General features: G+C 54.7%; 1 protein-coding gene across 5 annotated transcripts in view; it reads right to left on the reverse strand.

Moving 5' to 3' along the window:
- KSR1 (kinase suppressor of ras 1) overlaps nucleotides 1–24,026 on the reverse strand; it is a 144,395-nt gene that overhangs the window by 13,482 nt on the left and 106,887 nt on the right. Inside the window, exons 4-15 of one of the 5 annotated variants that reach the window (XM_082603525.1) lie at nucleotides 21,881–22,340; nucleotides 19,597–19,649; nucleotides 17,037–17,097; nucleotides 13,540–13,623; nucleotides 11,879–11,940; nucleotides 11,678–11,784; nucleotides 9,802–9,970; nucleotides 7,413–7,454; nucleotides 4,911–4,962; nucleotides 3,810–3,858; nucleotides 2,667–3,046; nucleotides 273–369 (exon numbers count right to left, since the gene is read on the reverse strand). In XM_082603525.1, coding sequence (XP_082459651.1) covers nucleotides 273–369; nucleotides 2,667–3,046; nucleotides 3,810–3,858; nucleotides 4,911–4,962; nucleotides 7,413–7,454; nucleotides 9,802–9,970; nucleotides 11,678–11,784; nucleotides 11,879–11,940; nucleotides 13,540–13,623; nucleotides 17,037–17,097; nucleotides 19,597–19,649; nucleotides 21,881–22,340 — 1,616 coding nt within the window. Of the gene's footprint in view, nucleotides 1–272; nucleotides 370–2,666; nucleotides 3,047–3,809; nucleotides 3,859–4,910; nucleotides 4,963–7,412; nucleotides 7,455–9,801; nucleotides 9,971–11,677; nucleotides 11,785–11,878; nucleotides 11,941–13,539; nucleotides 13,624–17,036; nucleotides 17,127–17,645; nucleotides 17,788–19,596; nucleotides 19,650–21,880; nucleotides 22,341–24,026 lie in introns of those variants that run through there. The other 4 variants (XM_082603526.1, XM_082603523.1, XM_082603527.1 and 1 more) reach the window with 4 other exon arrangements.

The following is a 24,026-nucleotide window of genomic DNA, read 5'->3' on the forward strand; positions in this document are numbered from 1 at the left end:
GGCTCAGAGAGGCTCATCGACCTGCCCAAAGTCACACAGCTGGTGTGACCAAGATTCAAACTCAAGCCATCTGTCTTTAAAACCCACCGAGTTTCTCCAGGGTGTCCAGCTCCCAGCAGACAAGACAGGGACAGAGGGAAGGAGATGGGGGTCCCACCCTTGAGGCGCCCCACCTAAAGGGAAAGACAGAGCAGCCACCACCACGACCCTGACACGGTCAGACAGACTGGGGGACAGCCAGGAACTCCGGAACCAGCTGGATGCCTCTTCACCTTAATGATCTCCTGGGCGATCTGCCTGGTCTTGTTGATGTCCACAGATGTCTTGGGGTCCCTCACAAACGAGTGCAACGTCCGTCCTTTGCAGAAGCTGTGAGGAGTGGTGGGTCAGGCAGAGATCTGGGGCCTGTGCAGCCCAACCCAAGCCCCTCTGGAGCCGGGGAGAAGCAGGGGCAGAGCTGTGCCCGCCGGCCTCGGGAGGGCTCTCTCTGTCCCCTAGACCCTGGGTGCCCGAATCCTCGTTCTTGACCAGCCTGATGCCCATTCCTGCTGGGGCCTGGCCTGAGTGGGCAAGGACACCGGTTCCCCGAGGCCTAGGGTCTGCCCCCCATAGAACAGGAAACTCAGTTCACCAAGCCTCCTGGCAATTCAGAGCAGCCCACCTTTGTGGAAGTTCGAGGCAGGAACACGCCCAGGGAAACTCAGCAGCCAGGGAAGAATCTTTGGCCTTTTCAGGCTATAACCAGGCAGCATCAGGGCTCCGGGCTCACCATAATGATTTTCATGATCGTGTTATTTTCTGATCACAGGGATTTTATTACAATGTGGAGTGTGCAGGAGGGGAGGGGTGGCTGTCAGGCATGTCAGAGTGATTATTAGATAAGGGGCTTGTATGTTGTGGTCCCCACCTGTACCGACTCCTAAAACCCAGAGTGAGGAAGGACCCAGATAGAATGCGTAGCTTCATTCCCCTGCTCCAGGGAGAAGCTGACTTAAGCCATCTGAGGAAGGGGCTAGTTTTTAGGAATCATCTCCAAGGAGATAAGATTCTTGGACCCTCAAGGTCTGGAATATCGGCTGCTGGTTGCTTTTCTGTGTTCCAGTCCCCTCAGCAGATTCTAAAACACGTTAAAGTTTTTGTTAACGTTCTTTTATTCTTTTGCTATATGTATTCCCTTTAAGGAGACTCAGATCTCTCATGGGACTGGGTGGATGAGAGAGAGATGGGAGGATGAATGATGTCACCACTGAGGCTGGGATCTGGGGGATGCTGAGCTGGTGTAACCACAGCAAGGCTCCCTGAAGCATCATGGTGTCATGCTTGGGCTGGAATTTTGTCCCCACCCCACCAGGTCCATGTGGTGACCTGATGATCTCACACTGCTCGGGAGTTCTAGTGGGGAGTTACTTATATCTCTGATACGCAAGCAAGATGGAAATCATTTTTTACTTAGTAAACACATACAGTTTGTTTGAGGAGAAGGTGTTTTTTCAAAGCACAGGGTCCAACTATAGAGAATGTCATCAGATTATTAATGAGTATTCTTTTGGCTGATGGGATTAAAGTGGTTTTTAGTTTTTTCCTTGACACCACGTATATTCCAAAGATTCATCACTAACCTCACATTGCTTTTCCTGATTTTAGAAGTAAAGTCCCAACAACAACGTTTTCAATGCCATGGGCAAAAAAGTTTCAGTTTCACACCCCTCTGGTGCTCAGGGGGGGAATGCTCACTCATCCACTGATGGTGGGAGGGGAAACAGGTGGACACTTTGTGGAGTAGAAACGGACAACGTACATCAAAATGTGACATATGTGCACTCTGACCCAGCCCCGCACACACACTGCCAGAAGTTCACCAAGATACGGAAACAGAGATGTTCATGATGACAAAGTGTCCAGCAAAAGAGGGCTGGTTAAATAAATTAGGGGAGAACCAGCGAGCGGGTTCCAGAGAGAACCCAGAGCCCAGCTGTGGGACTTGACCCAATTCCACTCCACTTTCAGTGACACCATATCGGTAACTTAAAATCAACTGCGGTGAGAGTGTTTACACCACAGGAATTGACAGATGCCACGTATCAATACTAGAGCTTCCCTCACCACCACCCAAGAGCTGGTTGTTAAACATTTACCAGCACACCTCTGGAGGTTCTGCTACGTGACGTGACGGGAACACTATGCAGGTATTAAGCTTAGAGTAGACCTCAGACCTGCACTCCAGAGAAGAAGGCAAGGTGACCAGTAGGCTCCTTGGTGTGTATTTTTACAAACACATAAATAGTTACAACTCAAATAGATAAATAGTTTAAAAACATGAGTGTATACAAATTTTTTTATTTTAATGGAAGGCATGACAAGGAACTGTTTACAGTATCCACCTTTGGGGAGAAGCACCTGGGTGGGGTGGGAAGAGACTGGTTTTCACTTTATACTTTTCTGGAACATTTGAATTTTCCCTATCCTTAGGTATTGTTTTACTGATTTATTTATTTAATGTCAATGGGGTTATATGATGGAGAAATTACACCTCATTTTTGGTTTTCTTCTCTGTACCTCTCTAAGTGAAAACTTCCATGCTCTCCGGGGTGTCCACACAAATAACAGGGCCCCCAGGGAAAGGGGAAGAGGAGGCGGCCACCCCAGGGAGAGGGGGCCCGGGTTACCTGGTGATGATGGCCAGATGCGGCGGGTTCATGCAGGCCCCCATGAAGAGCACCACGTTCTCGTGCCGCGTCTGCCGGTAGTTCATCACCTCCTTTTTGAACAGCTTCAGGTGGTCCTGGTTGTGGCCGTCCATCTCCAGCAGGCGGATGGCCACCTCGCCGTGCCAGCGGCCGCGGTGCACCCGGCCCCAGCGGCCCTGCCCGATGGGCTCGCCCAGCTCCACCTGCTCGAAGGGGATGTCCCACTCCTGCAGGTACACGCTGGTCTGGCTGGCCTTGCGAGAGATGGGGCCTCGCCAGGGCCGGCGGGAGCTCGGCAGGTCATCCACCTCGTCCTCGTCGTCTTCGGCCTCCGACTTGCCAGCCTCGGGCTCCTCAGCCTGGAAGGAGAGGAGGAGGGGATAGCGGGGGCAGGAGACCTGGGGGCAGGCGGGGAGCGGAGGGGCCTGGGGTCAGGAAGCCTGGGCTCTAGTCGCAGCTCTGCAGGGCTTGCTGCGGACAGTAGGCAGGTCACTTCGCACCACACAGCTTCAATGTCCTAATCCACAGACTACGGCGCTTGGCCCTTTTTGCTGCTAATGGGAAGAGCATTAACATCCCCTGGCATGAAGAACTGGACCGCATTCACCCTTTCTGGCTATGCTTTTGTTTAAACACACGGTTTCTGGCTCTCCTCTGTATAGGAATAAATCAGTCTGCTGTCTGTTCAGGATCTTTAAGCCACTGCACTGCTCGGTTGACACTGGTTTAAGGGTCAAGGTAGCAATTCTTGGCCCCAGCTACAGTCAGAATCACCTGGGGATCTTTGATAAGTCCACACACCCGGCCCCACCCCAGACAGACCAAAGGAGAGTCTCCCGGGCTGGGGCCCAGGCCTTCTCGCTGGGGGTGAAAACCATGGGAATGAGGAGTTTACTTTAGCCTCAAAAAACAGAAAAGCAGAAGGAAGCTTGCTTCGTGGCATCCCTCATTGCTCTCCCTGCCATGTGCACTGCTCGAGTCTGCTGCGGCGGGTGGGCACCCTGTTGAGATGGCCCTCAACAGGGCCCGGTGCCCACATGCTCCCCAGACCCCACCACGTGCTGAGCCGGGGAGAGAGGAGAGAGATGCTCCGTCGACGGCTTGCGTGTCGCCTTCACTCACCTCCACTTCGTGATCCTCGGACACATCTGCTTTTGGCTGGTTCTCAAGCCTAAGAGTAAAACAGCGTTTGTCAAAGAGACCCCGAGGCCGGGCCATTCTGCTCCCAGCTGGGCAGGGGACTCCCCATGTGAGGTCTGAGAAAGGGGCACCAGACCTGGATCCCTACTTTGACCCACTTGGCCGTGGGAAAGGCAGTCAGGATGCTGTGGAAACACACAGGAGGCCGAGGACCAGACCCCATTTCCCTTCTCTGGCCTTGGCCTTCTCCAGACTTAACCTGAGGGTGGTAGGGGCCGACGGGTGGGCAGTGACCATCAAGGCCCTTTCGAACCTGACAACCAGTATGGGGTTCTGAGCACACGCACAGGACTTGGAATTCTACTTGAGAACTGGTTCTGTTGCTCCCTAAGCTGTGTGACTGGATGCAATTTCTTAACCTCTCTGAGCTGGCTTCCTCATCTGTATGTTGAGGATGACACCTACTTTACACCTGGCTGAGAACTACACAAAAAAATGTGAGACAAGTACTCAGCATGGCCTGACACAGAAAGGGCTCCATTAACAGGAGCCACATAATTAGGTTTCTCTAACGCTGAGTGCCCTTCGCCCGGCCTTCCTGGGTCACAAGTCTGCTCCTGCCTCACAGACTGCCCCACCCAACGCTGACTGCACCCCCAGGAGGCAACTAAAACCCTATGGCTGGGCTTCCCTGGTGGCGCAGTGGTTGGGAGTCCGCCTGCCGATGCAGGGGACACGGGTTCGTGCCCCGGTCCGGGAGGATCCCACGTGCCGTGGAGCGGCTGGGCCCGTGAGCCATGGCCGCTGAGCCTGCGCGTCCAGAGCCTGTGCTCCGCAACGGGAGAGGCCACAACAGTGAGAGGCCCGCGTACCGCAAAACAAACAAACAAACAAAACCCTACGGCTGAGTTCACTGGATCACAGGGTGAATTAGCCCAAGCAGTGTCCCATCTGGCTGCCCAGGTACATGGCAAGGTCTGGAATGGGAGGGTCAGAGATTTAAAGGTGGAGGTGGGAGGCGGTCAGGGATGTGCGTCCAGCTTTAACAAGTCCCCAAGGAGGAGAAAGCGCAGGGCTGCCTACCGGGAACCGTCCGCCTCGGCGAATGGGACTGCCTGAGGAAATGCCGAAATGTCTGGAGGAAACAGAAAACAAATATGAGGCATGAGACCCCCTTCCACTCCCCTGGAAGACACAGTGTTTGCAAAGCCAGCACCCGCAGGGCCGAGCGTGCTCCGCCAGCAGCCCCTCGCTGGGCTGCACACGTGCTCCGGGGCCACTTCCCCTGGGCTTTCCTAAAACAGAACACGGACGCAGCCTCCAGGGCCCTCGGTTTTGCCCACACAGCTCTGTCCTGGGAAGGGACTCTAGTCACCACCATCGCCCTGTGGCCAAACCGCCCCAGACAAGGAAGTGGTAAAAGCAACAGGGCTGCTCTTTGCCGGATGTGTGGGCCAGACTCTCCTCCTCGGCTCCGAGGCAGGGGCTGGTTTCAACACCCCTTGAGAGTGGGGAGACTCTCGGGCCAGCAGAGGCCAAAGGCCGGACTCGCAGGTGGCTCATTAGTGTCACGTGGTGCCTGGCACAGCCGCCGGGGACTGCTGGTGGGGACCAGGGGCCCCATCCCCTCAGCTTCAGGGTTTGGGTGGCTGGTGGGGCAGCCTCTGGGCAGAGAGCAATGCACGGTCCACACGCGGGGTGCCCCAGGATTGGGCAGCTGGCACTGACCCCTGAGCCTGGGGCCTTCCCAGTTTCAGCACTGAAAGCCCCACATCCAGGGAACAGATGGTCACCCCAGTGTGGAGCCAACATGTTACAGGCCAAATGCCCTACGGCTGCTTCTGCCGCTGGCTTCTTTCTGTTCTCTCTGGTCCCTTCTAATCGCACTCGGGGAGGCTGGCAGCCCCAGGGCTGGGTGGGCCCCTTGCTCCCCTTTTTAGCAAAAGAAGAGACTGGAGGTGGCAGTGGCTTGAACTAATCAGGGCCTCTCCCTGTCCTCTAGGACAAAGAGCGTCCCCATCAGCCAGCAAACCTCCCTCTGGGCTTTCTCCAAGGCTACCCCTGTAGCTTTCTCAACATCTCTATCATACTTGGAGAGTCTGATGGAGGTCGTGGGCCTTCTTGTTAGGGAAATGCACACATGTACCCAACATCCTGTGTACAATTTCTGGGGAATCCTAGACCCGGAAGCCTCTTCTAAGGCTCTTCCAGACACCACTACACAGTGTCTGCAGACTGTCAAGGGCGGCCTGGTGTTTCCACCCACCCAACGCTGCTCACATGTTTCCACAGAAGATAAACACATGCACGAGGATGCGGGGACATGGGGAGGTGGGGGTCTGGGGAGAAACCACACCCCAAGTTGGGGGGGAGGCAAAATGTCTCTGAAGTTTCATACTTTTCCTTAAACATTAAGAGTGCATTTTGCATTCTGCTCCAAATATGTCCACATTTGTTTTAATAGAACTATATTTCCCTTCTCTTCTCCCTGACATATCTTCAGAGCAAGATGGACCCTTCTGGAAGAAGAGTCACATGTTTTCCCCATGCTTTCAAGGGTGTTCCCCTGTACGTCACCCTAGAGCAGTAACCAGGGAGGCTTTTGGAGGGGGATCACGGAAAAAATGGGTGTGAAGCCACAGAGCAGCTCAGGGAGCCTGGCCCTGAGCCCAGCCAGCCTGCACAGCCTGCAAAACCACGGGGGTGGGCCTGTAAGAACTAACAGATGCTCCCAGTCACTCCCCTAATGGAGCTGGGCTGGGGAACAGAAAAGCCTGGAATAACCAAAATACCAGGACTTCAAGACAGACCTGTTTAATCCAGGAAAAAAAAATTAGCTACAGTCTTTACCTAAAACACACAGAACCTTCACACGGCTGAGTTCAGAATTAAAGTTGCAGATTACGTGTACTATGGCTTGTCACCTCCAGCTAGAGAAATAAGTACTAATTGTATAAACTCCTTAGGGGCAGGAATATGGTCAAATGCAAAGGCTGGCACACAGAAGGTGTACAAAACAATTCCCGTGGAAGGGAATCAATGAGAATGTCTTACTGAAAGTTTTCTTCTTTAAACTTTCTGCACTGGAGGCATTTCCATCAATTGCCAGCAGATGGCGCTGTGTGACAAGGCTCTGGAAGGTGAGGCCCACCGAGCACGTGAAGGCTGCAGACCTTCCCAAACTGGCGTCCCCTTCTTTAAGATAGGGTAGTAGTTTCCCTGCCATTATATAGAGGAAGATATCTTGCCAGATGCTCCTAAGACATCAGCAAAAGATCCTCTCCCCTTATTCTGCAGACTGGGTTTCTGCCACCTCCTAGCTGTGTGACCCTGGACAAGTTGCCTGAAGTGTCTGTGGAAGACGAAGGACTGGATGGATGCCAAGGGTCCTCCCGGTAAGGCACTGCTCCTGTGAAGGGTCAGCCTCAAGGCTACTCCCTCTGCACCCTTGCCCAGCCTCAAGAGACAGTCAGCTCTCAAAATAGGTGGGCGTGAGACTCAGGTACCTCCAAGGCACCCAGGGAGAGGGCTGGACAGAGGGGGTCACGTCAAGGGGCAGTTAGTGGAACCATGCAGAGGACTCACCTGGGAAGATAAACTGCTGTCTATGATGAATACAGTAGGCAGCTTTAAACAGAAGAGCAGGTAAGTCACACACAGAACAGCAAATGCAGCAGCAGGAGAGGGGACGGAGGCATGGGCTTGGGGGAGAGGGGCTGGTCATAGGGCTGGGGCAGCCCTTCCCCACCTGCCCTGCCCCAGCTTCCAGGCAGGAAGGAGGAAAAGAGCTGGGAGAAAGCGGTTATTAGCAGGAGCCCCCAGGAGTAAAGGAACTTGCACCAGAGGGCTGAGGTTTGGAGACCCAGCCCCAGGGAACACCCTGCTGCAGAGCCCTGGCCAATTCCATTCACCTCCCAGGCCCCCTTCTCCTCTGTGAACTGCGCATGAGCCCAGGAGGGCAAAATACAACGGGGAGAAAAACTGAGATTCTGAAAACATTGAACAGTGCTGTGTGCAGAAGGGAAAAATCCCCCGGCCCACATTCACACCTGGAGGTGCTGAGGCTTCAGTCGCTAGAAGTCACCATCCAAAACAATAACCTTGCCCCAGGGTTAGCCTCAGAGATACACAGAAATGCTCCCCACGATACAGAGTGGGTGGATGGTAGGAGGAGGTCCCATCCCACCTTAACAGCCGGACCAGCCCAGCCCATGACCAGAGAGAGAGCAGATCCTGGAGAGAGAGGGCTCTGTGCAGGGGACAATGTGAGGCCAGCCTGGGGACATCAGGGAAAGCTGAGAAGCTCTGGCAGACATCACACAAAGGACTTTTTCACTGGCTGTTGTTTTTCAAACAGGCCCTTCCTTTCAGAAAAACCCAAACTAGGACGTTCAGTAGAAGGCCCGGTTTCAGAGCATAACAATAACAGAGCAGAACAGGAGAGGAGGGTGATCACGCAGGGCCATCGCTGGGTCTCCGGGGAGGGAGAGGTGGGCTCAGGACGACACACTAATGTCGGGAGATGTCCAGCCACATGCGTGTTAAGGTGAAGGTGCAGGCAAAAAAGAAGAAAGTTTCTTAAAAGTCTCCCCATCCCCCCAAAGAAGTCCCTGGGACCCTGGGGAGATGGGCCCAGAGAGGCTGCCTGGCCTCCTGCCAGCTGCAAGCAGCCCCAGCCAGGGCTCCCCTGGCACAGGGAGAGCTGTGCCTCTGTCCTCCCCAGCCTGGAGCCCCAGGGGCCAGTGACAGGTGGGGCCTGGCCTGGCACTCCACGGGCTGAAGCTGGCAGTGGGCCTGGCTGGGTCCAGAGCAAACTAGAATATCCCAGCCACCCTCCTCCCCTGAGCTGCCACCTGAAACAAACCGAGGGCCAAGACCAACTGCAAGGGGCCTCCTGGGAGGCCAGGGCCGGAGTTCAATCCTGAACGGGTGAGTGGGCTTTGCTCTGTTCCTTGGGGAGGTGGGACACCCCAGGCCTGGCCGAGCGGCGGGGTCCCTGTCCCTATAGACCCGGGGCAGCCGGGGCCATGGTCAGAGGTCAACTCTGCTCTGGCACACACTCCCCGGTGGACTCCGCGGCCTCATCCATACAAGGGGGATAACCTAACTCCAGCCTCACATGGTCTCTTGTTTTATGGAAAAGGGAACAAAAGTGCCCCTTTAAGCAGCTTGTCCAGATCACAGAGCAGGTAAGCCACAGAGCCCCGGATTCCCTCACCCCAGCCTTCTGGGCCTGCCCCAGTCCCCCGTGCTGCCTGTCCTGCTTCCTGGGAGCTCAGAAGCCCCGAGTGAGTGAACAACGCCCAGGAGAAGCCACCCCATGCATGGGAGGGCAGCGTCGGGATCAGGTCAAGAACCCAGGCTTGGGACTTCCCTGGTGGAGCAGTGGTTAAGAATCTGCCTGCCAGTGCAGGGGTCACAGGTTCGATCCCTGGTCTGGGAACATCCCACATGCCGCAGAGCAACTAAGCCCGTGCGCCACAACTACTGAGCCTGCGCTCCAGAGCCCGCGAGCCACAACTACTGAACTGGCGCGCCTGGAGCCCGTGCTCCGCACCAAGAGAAGCCACCACAATGAGAAGCCAGTGCACCGCAACAAAGAGAAGTGCCACGACTAGAGAAAGCCCGCGCGCAGCAACGAAGACCCAACGCAGCCAAAAATAAATAAATAAATTTTAAAAAGAAAAAAACCCAGGCTTTACATCAGACTTGGCTTTGATCCCATCTCTGCAGCTTACATGCTGTACAGCTCAGGGCAAGCCACTTGCTCCCTCTGAACCTGCGTCCCCATCTGTAAAATGGGTGCAATCACAGCAAGTTTAAATACGGTGATGCTCTTGAGCTCGGCACAGAGCCTGGCTCCCAGCAAGTGCTCTCAGTGGCGGCAGTGTTTGACCTCGAGCCTGCCGGGGTGTGCAGAGAAGGGACATGCAACCCCACCCCTGAGGCCCGAGAAAGCCCCAAGCTGTGGTACCTGGGAAGTTGAACCTGCCGTCCCTCTGGCCGGGCGAGGGGTTGGGGGGCGTGGTGGCACTGGGTGGGTTGGACGACGTCGGGAAGGGCGCTGGCGAGGAGGGCGTGGAGGACGTGGTGGAGGACGGGTTGCTGCTGGAGTCCAGGTGGTTCATGGCCAGAGGATGCTCCTGCAGGACCAGAGACATGGGCAGTGGCAGGGACCGCCCAGCCTCGCCTGCCCCCCACCCCTCTCCACCTAAAAAGGAGGAGGTCAGCCAGGGTGTCCTGGCGTTTTATGGGTCTAATATTTGAGGGCAGAACAGGACAGGGAGACGCGCACCTCAACGTCCATCCCCTGGAGGGCTCCTCTCATCCTTCTTATTTCAGCTCAAACGTCCTTTCCTCCCTGAACTCCTTCCCCAGGCCTGGCCGGGGCGTGCTCCTCCCATTTATCCTCCCATGATTCCCAGCACTTTTCATCAGGGCACTTGAACTACGGTTTGTCAGCTGCAGGCGTCTTGGGCGGTTTTCTGAAGACTCTCTCTCCACCACGCTGTGTGTGTCCCCCTGAGAGCAAGGACCACACCTGCTCGTCATACACCCAGGGGCTGGCTCTGCTCTGGCTACAGAGTAGGCTCTTTTAACGAATTAAATTCAGCCTCTGACAAGCCTCTGTTTAGTGGGCGGTAACAGTGGGTGCCTAATAAGTGCTCCTTCCACTCAGCAGGGGGACCTGCCGGCTAGGACATTCAGTGGTGTGGGCCCTAGCAAGGCCAGAGGAACACCTGAGGGAGGGTTACTGGGGGGACCCTGGGCCTGACCAGTGTTTCCCAGACCACACACCAATTCCTCAGGGGGTTGGGGAGGGATTCCTGGTCAAAAAAGTTGGGGCCAATTGGGTTAAATGCTAAGCTCAACCGGCTTCTCCCCTACAGGCCCTCAAGGCTCTGGGATGCACGGCAGACTCTGAAATCCACCAAAGCCATGCAGTGGCCTCACCATCCAGCGACCACCCACACTGCCTATTGCCAAGCTAAAGGGGGGAGGGGGCTGCATCCACTGGCCTTCACTCTGTCCGCTCACACGTCAAGGCCAGACCCTCCATCCCGGTCAGGCCAGGCCAGCCAGGGCAGGGGGCTAGCTCGAGGCAGGTTGACTCCCAGCCCCGACTCGGCAGCTGTGTGACCTTGGATGAATCACCCCACCCTTCTGAGCCACACGGTGACCGTCTACACAGCAGGGGCATCAGCTGCTACCTCACGGGGTTGTTTATTCGCTCAGCACTCCATACAAACGCTTCCCCGCTGCCTGTTGTGTGCCAGCCGCCAAGGCAGGCGTCAGGGGCCCGACGGGAGCACAACCCCACGGGCCTGCCCTCCACAGCACCCATGCACTCTGGGCCTGCCTCTCATTCATGGGGGACCCCGTGCTCAGTTTCGTCATCTGTAAAATGGAGGTGATATCAAATTCCCTGGCGGTCCGGTGGTTAGGGCTCTGCGTTTTCACTGTCGAGGGCGCAGGTTCGATCCCTGGTCGGGGAACTAAGATCCCATAAGCCGTGTGGCGCGGCCGAAGAAAGAAAAATAATGGAGGTGATATCAGCACGTGACTTTTAGAACTACTGTGGGGATCAAATGAGATATCAATGGAAAAAGTTCCCGACACAGTGTAAGTACTCAGGAACTGGTAGCTCAAAATAGGGGAGGGGGGTATGGGCACATAACTAAGATTTGGACACAAATGTGAAATCTACGAAATGGCTAAATATGGGATCCCTAAAGACCACCCTCTGGCCACACACCCCGGATTGCAGTATCATGCTCCCCTGCTGGACCTCCATATTGGGGGTGCTTCACAGAAAGGAACCCCGGGTGAGGGTTTGCCTAACATTATACCTTTTTTGTCAGTGCTTTGGGGAGGGTTCCGAAATGGGGTTCAGCTGCTCTGTCCACCGGATTGTTGATGTCCGAGGGGACGGATTCTGTCCTCCGAAGCCTGGGTACTGTTTAAAAAGAGGGGCGTTGTAACCATCAGCAGGAAATAGGTTGAAGAAAGATGCACCCCAAATCCAGAAGGGGGAAGGGGAGAACACTCACATGGAAGGAAGGATATTCTACAGGCGGGGGCTTCTTTTGAACACTTGTTATGACACTTCAACCTGGTACGGAAGGCAGGATCAGTGCACGGAACGCCACACGGGGCCCCGGGGCATACAGAGGGGCTCAGAAGCAGTGCCTGGAAGTTGTGTGCAACACTCAACCACGACTGCCTCAAGTCCCACAAATGTCTCAATGAACATTAGCTTAAGCGTGTAGAACATCTGATGTTAATAGGACTAGCAGCTACTATCTGTTGAGTACGACCATGTTCCCGCTACCACCTGCCCAATCTTCACGTCAAAGCAGGTTTGATTACACCCATTTTAACTTGCTGTGGGTCACACAGCGATTTCTCTTTTCTAAACAAAAAGAGACCCTCTACCCGTGTTCAGAAAGCTTGAGACAAGTCTGAACTTAAAAGAGATGAATTAGAAGGAAAATGTTTCCATTACCAAAGGGTCCCAGGGAAGCAAGGGGCAGCCCCTCCTGCTACGTTCCTACACAGGCCACGTGGTCTGAGGACCAGAGTGGCAGGAGTGGAAACAGCTGGATTCTTAGTTTGGTTCTGCCTGCTGAACCCCCTCTTGGGGTTCTCGTTGATCCAATGGGCTGATGGCTGGGGCTCTACCAACTTCACTGCAATTGCAGGAGAGCCTGGGGCTCAGAGGTTATCCTGTGCTCTCTGCATGAAAGGTATTACTTGAAAGGGAGCTGGAGGTCCCCAATTTAAAGCCAAATGGCCAGGAGCCACAAAAGACCTAGACTGGTGAGAAAGGTCTGGCATCTCCTTTGCATTTTCCCGATGACTCTCCTAACCACAATTTATCCAATTGACACACATGAGACCCATCACCTACAGTCTGGCAGGAGCCCAAATGCTTTAACTATAAACACTAGCTCAGATTCTCGGAGCAATTCTGATGGGCAGAGAGACCTGGAATCATCTTCCCAGATGTATACCTGACAAAAATGAGGCCCAGAAAGGGCAAGCACCTTGCCCCAGGTCACACAGCAACACAGGGGCGAAGTAGACTGGGAGCAGACTCCAGGTCCATCCTCTATAAGGTGAGGGCAGCCAGACAGCAGGGGACAGACTCTGCTCACCCTACATTGTTCACTATCCTTGCCTTTCTTTCCTACCAGAAACCACAATAGTAGGAAAAAAGGTTGAATTTGTATAGAATCTACATTCTCCCCTCACTCTCTTCTGTACGTACCATGAGCCACTTCTCTGTTTCTACCATTCCCTGTCCCCATTTCCCCATTCCTTGTGTGCTAACACGTAAGGCTAAACTTCAGAACTCCTTACAGTTTCCAGAACAGTCCTGCCATTCCTCTCTGCCTTTGTACAAGATGCTCTCTTGGCCTGGAATTCTCTTTCCTCCTTAGTCTACCTGGTAAACTTCTATTCATCCTTCAGAGCCCACCTCAAATATTCCCTCCTTCTAAGAGTGCTGTGCCTGATGCTCCCTTAATCTTCCTAGAGAGGGCTGATCACTCCCTGGTGTGCTGAGATGAGGAATAGGTTTAGGAACTCTCAAAGGAGTTCCTTTGAACTCCGACTTGACCTAAGGCCAAGAATCCAGCAGCGAGACTATTACTAAACTAAAGGTATGAAGTCTGCTCCCCTGCCACCCCTGCCCCGCCCCGCCCGTCACCTGCAATGCTTGCACTTCACTCCGAACATCACACTCTTCTGGCACACGTGGCAGACCTGCGACAGCCAGGACTTGGTGGAGAACCTGTAGGGGGTGGACACACAGAAATGCTCAGAGGGGCCAGGGTGGAGAAGGGTCCACAAAGCCGCAGAGAGACCAGGAGACTCGGTTCCATCCCAGAGCCCCGGGGCACCCTCTCGCATGCAGGGCAGGGACACCAGGGGCCACTGCTTCCCCCAGGCATTCAGATTTCTTAGTCACAAAGTCTTCATTGCCAAGGTCCCAAAGCTGGTGTGGTCACCGATGCCAGCTCTCTGGCAGGCAATTTGGCAAAAGCAGTCAAAATCATAAGTGCGCACACAGAGCGATTCCAGTCTCAGGAATTCATCCAACAGATACTCCCACGGGTGTCAAACGATGTACTGAAAAGGTTACTCACTGCAGCATGTTTGTGGCAGAAAAGACGAGAAACAAGCTGTGTCGTTTAGGTGTACAGGTGACTGACTGCATAAAGTATGATCCATGCACACAACCGAATACCACGCAGCCAGAAAATAAAATAAGGAAGCTCTTTTTGCACAAATAGGCAATGATCATTAAATTATGCTGTCAGTGAAAAAAGTAAGGTACAATGCAACACAACTCCACTTATATGAAGTTCAAGTACAGGAAAAAACTAACCTATGATGACAGAAGTGAAAAGTACCTCTGGGTGGTAGCACTACAGACTGAGAAGAGCCAAAGAAAACTTTCTGGGATGTGGATGCTCTGAATCTTCCTCTGGGTGGTATACGTGGGTGTATACATATGTAAGAATTTAGTTGTGTACTTAGCTCTATATAAATTATGCCTCGATTTTAAAAAGAAAAAAAGCAAAGGATAGAACAGTGTGTATAATATATGCAATATTTGTGTGAAAACAAAAAAGGAGGCGGAAGAATATACATATGTCTTTGCTTATATAAAAATATCTCCAGAAGGACACACAAGAAACTGCCAAGATCTGCCTATAGGGGGAACTGGGGACTGGTGACAGCTTCAGCGGGACTTTTGTCATATATATATACCCTTTTAGACCTCTTGAGGTTTGAATTATACATGTATTTCAATCCAAACTAAATACATTTTTAAAAACCACAAAAGATATATTGGAAGGGAGGATGGGGATAGAGTGGGTGGTAACCTCCAGAGAAAAAGTCCAAGGTCCATTCACAGGGTGGGGAGGCCTAAGGACAGAAAGAACTCACATTTTTGAAGGACTAGATTTTTTAAAGCATTGTATATCATAGTAACATCAGAACAAGCAGCAACAGTATTTGGGGAACAGTTTGTAATGCGTCCACGAACATTAGCTTACTTCTGGGAGTGACCACCCCTGGGAGTTAGGCAGGTCTGGGATTCTTAGTACACAAGCAAGGAAACCAGCTCAGAGAGGTTAGGTGACTTTCCTGAGGTCACACAGTCCCTGTGTGACCCGGGACCCCAGGTCTCTGAACCAGAGCACGGCTCTGTAAGAGACCCCTGGGCCAGAAAATGAGGGGAAAAGCGTGGGCTTTGGGGTCCGACCACACCGGCTTTGAATCCTGCCAACTGCTGGCTGTGGGATGGGTCAAAGCCTTAGCAAATGAGGCCAACGCTCTCCCCTCACAGGGATCTGGGGAGGATCGCTCGCGTGCCGTATAAATGTGCAGAGCCTGGACTGTGGGCGTGAACGTCACTGTTTCTACTCAGCCAAGATGGGAGCTTGTGGGGCAAGGACACAGACACCCACCCCCTTGGAACGCTTTTTAAGGAGCCCTGATCCGGCCACCCTGGGGTCCACACTCTCCTTCTCTCTGGTCTTTAATCTCCTCTCATGTCAACATGGGGGGTGGTACGTGAGATGATCCCCACTAGGAAGTCCTGAAGGCAGGTTGACATGAGAGTCGGGGCTCGGCCGGAGAAGGGGCAGGTGCCAGGGAGGTGGAAGGGGCGGGGCCAGCCTCATGGAACAGTTTTCTCCCCTCACGATTGGACCAAAAACCTTCAGAGCTTCTTGTCGAGAGAGGCAAGAAAAACCAAGAGGGTATGACCGTGATGTCCCATGCCCACGCCCGGAACCCAGGCAGGCAGGGCAGCCTGGCCATGCCAGACGAGAGGGGTACTGCTGCCCGGGTGGAAGGGAGCGGCAGGCTGTGAAACACTCGGGGTCCAGCTGGCAAATCCTCTGTGTGACCAGGTGCAGCCAAGGCAAAAATGAAACAAAACTGATCGTGGTGTCCCTCGGATAAGTCGGCCTCTCTCCGGCTAGAGCCAGAGGTTAAATACCCAGCGCTCCCCAGGGCTGGACGCGTGAGCCTCACAGGCACTTCACCCCATTTTATCCTCACGACAGGACTGAGAGCAAGTCCCAACCACAGAGGGGGAAACTGAGGCTGGGAGGGATTCCTGCCGACGGGCGATGGGGGGGGGTCCCAACCAGAGAGGGAACAGGAGAGGTCCTGCTCTCTCACGGCTGGGAAGATCGCACTGGACACTGGGTGGGACACAGGGAGGCTCTCAGACCTTCACTCAGACAGCTTCCCCTGGTGCCAGAGACTCTCCTCCCCGAGGCTCTGGGGTACAGGCATCCCGGCCCTGCCAAGGCTCTCAACAGAGGTGCCTGGGCGCCAGCCACGGGGCTCAAGCAGCGTCTCGGTGGCCGCGTGACCTCGGGCAAATTACTCAAGCCCTGCGAGCCAAGTCTGCACCGCTGGGTGAGGATCTGAGGCTGGCCTCCCGCACAGGCTGGAGGGCAGCTCATGCTCTGGCGGGAAATGAGTGGGCCCTGCTGTGTTCACAGCATCCTTTAATGGGGCGGCCAGAGCACCACACATCCCAAGGGACCATCCTGCTGGCCATCGGCGGCGGGGGACAGCGGGGGGTGGAACGAGACGCCGCCCGGAGCTGCTGTTGGCAGCACACGCCAGCCTCACAAGCGCTGAGGCCGAGGCCTCTGGGCTGTCCACGTTATGGGTCCACATCAGCCACGACAGCTGCATGAGTGCCAGAGTCACCGGAAGTTGCTGGAATCCAGACTGGCAACCCGAGAACCTTAGGGATGGGGTCTGGAGTTTCAGCAAGTTCCACGGGGCTCTGATGTGTGGCCAGTTATGTCCACGTAACTGATGTCGTGCTGGACCCAGAGGACGCTCTCGGCCCCTCCTCCCTGGGCCTTTGACCCTGTTTCTCCTGGGACCTGTATTCCCTCAGCAGACTGAGGAAGAGACCCAAGGAGGGGCAGGAAAGGGCCCAGCAAGTCCCAAAGGCTGCTGGTGACAAGCAGGGGCTCCAGGTGGGTGCCGGGCCGTGTCCACAGAGGCATGGACAAACAGACCAGAGGCAAAGAGCCCTGAGAGACGGGGGTCGGGACAGCCCCTCCCCATGCAATGAAGAGCGACCCCCTGGTGGAGGCTCGGCTTATATGGGTCCCAGCCCAGCTCTGTGCCCCCTCCCCGCCCCAGCCCAGCTGGGCCTACCTGTGTGTCACCGAGAGCCCGATATCCCTTCGTACCATCTGTGGGGATCCGTGCTGGAGATCTGCGGGGAAAGGGGACAGGTCAGGCAGGCTGAGGGGGCCCTGCTGGGGACGGCGTGTGCCTGTGACCTTCTGTCTCAGACATCACAGGCTAGGGCGGTACACAGACCCACCATATGGCAGAGGGACAGTTCCCTGGACCTGCATCTAATCAAGACAGAGACGGCCAGGCGAGACCAAGGCGGGCCAGTGTGGTCACCCTCACGCTTGGGCCCCCCCGCAAACAAATGGTACCACTTAGCCTCCACAGACGGTTCGGAAATGGTCCCTGTGAGGTTTCTAGCATTGGCAGAGGGCAAAGCCAAGGTGAGGACAGCAGCTCCACTCCCCCCTGTCTCTTGCACTTCCTTGTGGATGCACCCACAGGCCACCAATTCTGGTTGCTTCTTGGTAAGCGAGTAGAAGCTGCCTGACCCTTGGCGGAGGGTTTGAGGCTGGCCGGCCATGTGGCATACCTAGCTTTCCAGTCACAAGCACCTTGGGAATTTTGCTCTGAGAGCCACCAATGCCAGAGCCCGGCAGGTAGAGGGAAGACGAGGTGAAGCTTTACCTGCTCCCACGTGGTCCAGCCCCAGCCGGGCACTCAGTCTGAGCCTCTGGGGAAATCTCAGGCCATGAGCTTTGCCTGCCTTCCTAGAGGGCACCCTGGCCTCTCTCTCCAATCCTGGCTTCCTCATAAGAACAGGCATCCCTGGTGTTCGTGGTATAATAGGTCAGGCAGTAGAGGAGCAGCTGGAAGCAATCTGTCCGTCCACCAGCGGCCCACGTCTAACCCCATCTCCCCTCCTCCACCAGGGCACACCCCCTCCCCACCCTCCCTTCTGCCCATACTCAGCACTGCCTATCTCCTCCTAGAGCAGGGGTTCTTAACTGAGCCCATGGATGGGAACCCTCAGGGGCTCTGGGAACCCTCAGGGGCTCTGGGAACCCTCTGGACCGGTAAGCGGAATGATGTGGGCTTCCCCTAGAAAGAGAGTCTACACTTTTATCCAATTATCAAATAGATCTGTGACCCAGGAAGGTCAGGAACACCGTGCTCCAGTGATCTGTGGTCATCTCATACCCTCTGAGTCAGCCTTCCACCCCATGCTGGCCTGGTGCTCAATAAGTGATGGTTCACTCAAGACCAAGTAGCACACACCCAGCCCCAGGAGAAGGGAGTGATGGAGGTACTGACTTTTCCTCCTACACCAGGGGGAGTCTGATCGGAACCAAAAGGCCTCTGCCACCCCCTGATAGTTGAACCCACAATCTCGCCAGCACATCTGCCATGGGGCTGCCTCTTCCCAACTCCGTCCTGGGGGTGCGGGCCACCCGACCTCAGTCAGTAGCCAAAGCCATCAAAGCACATGGGTCTAAAAGGGGTTAAGTTGCCAGTCTAGGAGAAAAGGACTATGGGAAAATGAGATTTTAACCATCTATCTCTGAATGCAACCTACGATTGATTTGTAATGTCTGCCACAGGCCTGGGATAGGAGGGAGGTGAGATGAGGCTGTCCCTGATGGAGATGAAATACTGGTCCTGAAGGCCTCGTCCTGCCTTCCTGGAAAACTGGGGAAGCAGCCTCACTGCTGTGGTCCCTGAATTACTATAGCAACTGGGAAGATGGCAGGGCCAGGATGTCCTAGGGATGCAAGTGCTGGGTTCTCCTCCAAGCCTCTGTGAAGGGCCCTGGGAGTTTCTGCCTGTGCCCTGGGGACAGGGAAGTGCCCCCTCCCTCCTCTCTCACCCTGGTGGTCCTGTAGTCAGATCCATTCTGGCAAAGTCACTGCCCCTCTGCATGTCTAAGACCCTGCTGACAGCCTCATCACTCTGCTTAGCCAGCTCAGGACAGTACAAAAATAAGCTGCTATTTTGCTCAGGCAAAAGCCAGATGTCTGCATTTCCACTGAGACCATCAAAAGCAGACCCCCAGAGGTCACTTACCTCTACTTTGACTCTGGAGACGGATGCCCTACAGCACAGCCACGTGCAAGAACCAGCTCTCAACCCAGAGGTAGAAAAGGGACTCAGAGGTTGCCTAGGCATCCTCATCCCCTCCCAAGGGGATATTCGCACCCTCCGATCTCTCAGGGCCTCATTCAGAGCCAACCACGTTCCTGCCTCCAGGGAAGTTCCTCTCCTGAACAGAGGGGTCCCAAGACGTCAGCTAGGCTCTGCGTATGGCTACCGTCCACCTACACCAGACAGACAGTGCCTCTCTCCCGGGAGCGAGGCATCACCATGGCAGCCCAACCGGTAAACACTCCCTGCCAGAGGTCACCTGGGGGCGCAGCAAGGTGCAAGTGGGGCCCCCCCCATAGGGCTGTCCACGGACTGTGACGCTCTCAAGGTCTCAGCTTCTCAGAGCAGTTGCTGGCTGGACTGGGCCACCTCGTCATCTGAAGGTTCCCTGTCCTAGAGCTATTTTCCTGCCCAGCATCTCTGCTTCTGGACCATGGAAAGGCCAGCAGACTAAGAGAGGGTCGAAGAAATCCACCCTTGATGGGGACAGCGACACACACAGGACTCCTGGGTGGCAGAGGGGATGAAAATGAATCACTCTTACCAAACCTGCAGAAGACAAAAAAGACAGAAAGTAGGATTATGTCACCGCACTGGCCTGGTGTTTCCCAGAACATCAGCCCTTGGGCGGGAGCAGGCAAGGTACTCGGATGAGGACTTTGAGCCCCTGGGGCATGGAGCCAGGCTGGCTGAGTGACCAGAGAACGTTTCCTCAATGAGACGGGCCAGAGGTAACTCCCCCGGCCCCCCACCAGTGGACAATGGAGCTACACCCTGCACTTTATTTAATACATTAGCTTTCCTAAGCCTCGCCAGCCACCTGCATGGTAATTAGAGGTCACTCCACTTCACAGCTGAGGAAACAGGCTCACAGTCTCCCAAGGTCATGTGCCTGTAGGTGTGGAAGTCCTGCCCAGAGCCCTGGGAGGAGAGGTGCTTGGCCCAGGCAGGAGGGGGGCTCAGGCAGCCAGAGAGGAAGTGGCTGGGGCAGGAGGTGAGGAGGACAGTTGTAAGAGCGGAGAGGCAGCCCCCTAGCAGGGCCAGGCCAGAACGTGCCCTGAGCGATGCCTCCCAGGGGCGCTGCTGTCCCAGGGATGAAGAGAGCTAGGAACCCAGGCCACTCAGTCCACCCTCAGGGCTCATAGAGGGCAGCAGGGTGGCCTGAGCACCCATGTCAGTGCCAGTTTTGGTGGCTTTGTGGGGACCTGACTCAGAATCTCAGGGCCCAAGGCCCAGCTCACCAACGGTGCGATCTGAGGAAGTGGTGTCATCTGCCCGAGGCTCTGTTCTCCACCCAGAGCTGGGGATGAGACCAGAGCCCTCTTAACACTCTTTTAAGGAAAAAAAATGAGGAAAGAGATGCACTGGGTTTTGTCCACTGAGATGCCCTCTGATGGGCCCATGTCCATGTGTCCACATGGTCATTATCACTGTGCTTCCTGAGAGAAGAAGATCCAGCGGGGGAGGAAGGCTCAGCCCTTTTGGGGCGGTGGGGGGAGGAGGGAGGATCCAGGCCCCAGCAGGACAGCCTGATCGAGAGTGGCAGGTAGGTCACAGGTAGATTTCTCTCCTTGGGTGACACACACTCAAAACCATCAGAGATGTCCAGGGTCCATCCCATAAGGGACCCAAGATAGCCTGCACTGGGATGGGGGAACAAGCCCACGCAAGACCAAAAAAGACCATGTCAGGAGAGGGGCCAGGTCTCCAACCCTCAGAAGTACGAGGTAAGAGGCACCCAAAGAAAACCCCCTCCTTCCCGTCTGCCCTGTCCACAAGGGTATATTGACAAGGGCGATTTTTGTAATAGCAAAAGCACAAAGACCTAAATGTCCATCAAGAGGGGAGGGATTAGTTAAACTATACACTGGAAAGAGGTAAAGAAAAAAGTTAAAAAGATGAGGTAGTTTGAATAATTATAGATATATACACAACTGATAACCTGGTTGGCTCCTGAAAGGAAAAGGAAAAATGGTAGGGGGTGACTTTATACTCTACAAAACTCTACGCAAGCTACAAAGCTTTTGGATACTGGACTATGTGACTGTTACTACCTATAAAATAAACAGATTAAAATTTTTTTATAAATAAATAAGAGAGTAAGGTATTTCAAGATGTACTGACATGAAGTTCTCAGAAATAAAGGTAAGTTGAAAAAAATAGGGTATAGAGCAGAGTACATAGTATTTGATAATTATTAGTGGTTTCAGCATGATATTCTAATTCCCCCTTCTGCACACATGGGAGGATGACATTTCTTGGTTCCATTGTTTGGGTAGGGCCGTCAATGGTGAGTGGAACTTTCAGGAAAGAGCATTTAATTACTCGGCTCTAACATCTAAAGTTCTTTTTTCCTCTGCCACAGTGGGATGTTCTAGACAATGTTCCGGCCTGGAATCTGAAATGAGGCTGACCGTGATGGACAGGTAGCATGACCAAGAAATAAATCTTTGTTATTTTAAGACCCAAAGATCTGGGGGTATTTGTTATTGCATCATAACCCAATCTAACCTGGCTGACACATGGTATCATGTTGCGTGTGTGTGTGTGTGTGTGTGTGTGTTCAGAAACAAATCTAGTAGGATTCAGCCCAAACTGATAAGGTAGTCTGGGGAACGGACTGAGAGATGGGAGCATCTTTCACTTTTCATGTTGCAGCTTCTATGTTGGCTGATTTTGCCCGTTTTCAATCGAGCCTGTGTTACCTTTACAATGAGAAAACCGTAGTCAGAACTTTCAGTAGACGGCAAACTCAGCACCTGCCTGGCAGGAACACTTACCTCATCGGGGAGACCTCGTCGATGCGGTTCCCCAGCTGAGACTCGTGGGACTTGCTCCGGGTGAGCGTGGGGAAGCTGGGCAGCAGCTGGAAGACCTTGCGGCTGGGCGGGGGTGGCGTTCTGGGCGGCTTCAGCTTGGTGTGCCGGCGGAGCTGGGGCGTGGTGGGCGGAGTGATGAAGCCGGGCAGCGCGCGGGGCGTCAGCCGGCCGCTGGTGTGCAGGGAGATACAGGGGTCCGCGAGGCCCTCGCCGGGGCCGGGGCTCGGGGAGTCCGAGGTGGGCAGAGCGGACACGGAGACGGAGCGTGGGCCCTGGGCACCGCTGCCCACTCTGCCCAGCTGGGAGCTCCCTGGGGGCCAGGGCAGGCTGGCTGACGAGAGGCTGTCCGCGGGAGGCCCGGAGCCGCTTTCCCGTCGGGCATCCGACGAACTCCAGCCCGAGTCCTCTTTGTGCTCCCCGCCTGCGGGCCAAGAAGTCGAGTCACAGATGGTTGGGGCTGGTGAGGGGGCCAGGACCCAGGAGCACAGTTCCTTAGCGGAGGCTCCAACCGCCAGCCTTCACCTGTTTAAGGCCACTGGTGCACACACACTATCTTCCACACTATCTGGCTGACTGCGGGGGCACCGGCGTAGATATCACCGCCCCCAATTTACAGAGAGGAAAATGAGGACCGGAGAGGGAATGCGCAGGGCTCCTGCTGGCAGGTCTGTGGGGAGCGGGCGAGGAAACCCACCCCCAAAGTGGGTGACCTCAGAGAGGGAAGTGGTGACTGACCTCTAAGAGTTAGGGAAGAGAAGCTGGGCTGTGTGAAGGGATAACTCCCTTCCAAGAAAATTCAATCATCGGGAAAAGAGGCTGCACCGACCTTCCGATAGCAAATTGCCCTGGGAATTTACTAGAAAAGAGATCCAGCTAGAAAGAGATCAACAGCCACTTCCTTTTGAGAGGAGCCTGTGAGTGACTTTTGGCTGTCCTTGTGGTGACTCTCTGCCTGAGGCCCCTGAGGCCTTGAGGCTCTAGGGGTTCCAACTCAATGACACGGCCTGTCCATTCACTCGAGTATATGCTGGGTGTCAAGGCATAAAAACAAGACACATCCGTGGTGCCTGAGGAGTCCAGTAAGAGTGACGGACACTTAACACGGCGTGCTGTGTGCTGACGCAGAGACGCGTGGGGACTGAGAGGGTACAGGGGAGGAGGACCCTAAATAGCTTGGGGGTCAGGGGGCTTCCCAGCGGAGGTGGCAACAGGGCCGGGCCAGCTGGCTGGGCCAGAAGTGGAGAAGGTGTACCGGGCAGAGGGAACAGTGCATGCAAAGGCAGGGAGCACACAGCGCTCTCGGGCAACGACTCCGAGTCCCACGTGACTTGAGAGGTCAGGACAAACCAGGGAGAGGCCAGAGATGAAGCTGGAGGGTCAGCCCACGTGGGGCCAGCTCCGGAGGGGCCTTGGATGTCTTGCCAAGGACCTGAGGTTTGACCTTACAGGAAATGGGGAGATAGTGAACGGGTAGGGGCAGGGAGAAAGGACCCCCGTCCACAGAGGCTCTGCTGTGGGGAAGAAGACACCTCCCTCCTCGTATGAATCAATGACTGGGAAGTACAGGAGGGCAGATTTTGACTCAAGGCAAAGTGAACTTTCACCCTGCAATCCTTCTACTTTGCGAGTTGTACCCCGTCTTCCTAAATCTGCCCAGCATGGTGAGGTGGCTGAGATTCAGAGAGGCTGTGTACACTGCCAAGGTCACAGAGCTAACTAAGCAGTGGGATGGGAACCGAGCTCTCCATCTCAACCACAGCACTGGGCCTCCTCCCCCAAGGCTACCAATGCTGAACAACCTATAAAGGCACAGCCTTCGGAGGTAATGAGCTCTCTGCCATCAGAGGTGGTCCAGCCTAGCCCACAGAGCCATCTATTAGAGATGGTGGAGAGGGATTATCCTTCGCAATTCTTAGCGTTTGTCCATTCCATCCCCTTCTCAAACGCCCTTCCTCCTACCACACCGCATGGTGACTTTCTATTCGTGGATCAACCTGGAGAATGAGTTAGTCTGTGTATTCCTTTATGCTTGCTCCTTCAGAACTGTGGCCAAGACCTACACTTTAATTTATAAACTGGCCTATAGGAGGCACTGGACACACTCTTG

The sequence above is a fragment of the Mesoplodon mirus genome, assembly GCF_964341445.2.
Source record: "Mesoplodon mirus genome assembly, chromosome: 18".
Taxonomy (NCBI): Eukaryota; Metazoa; Chordata; class Mammalia; order Artiodactyla; family Ziphiidae; genus Mesoplodon; species Mesoplodon mirus.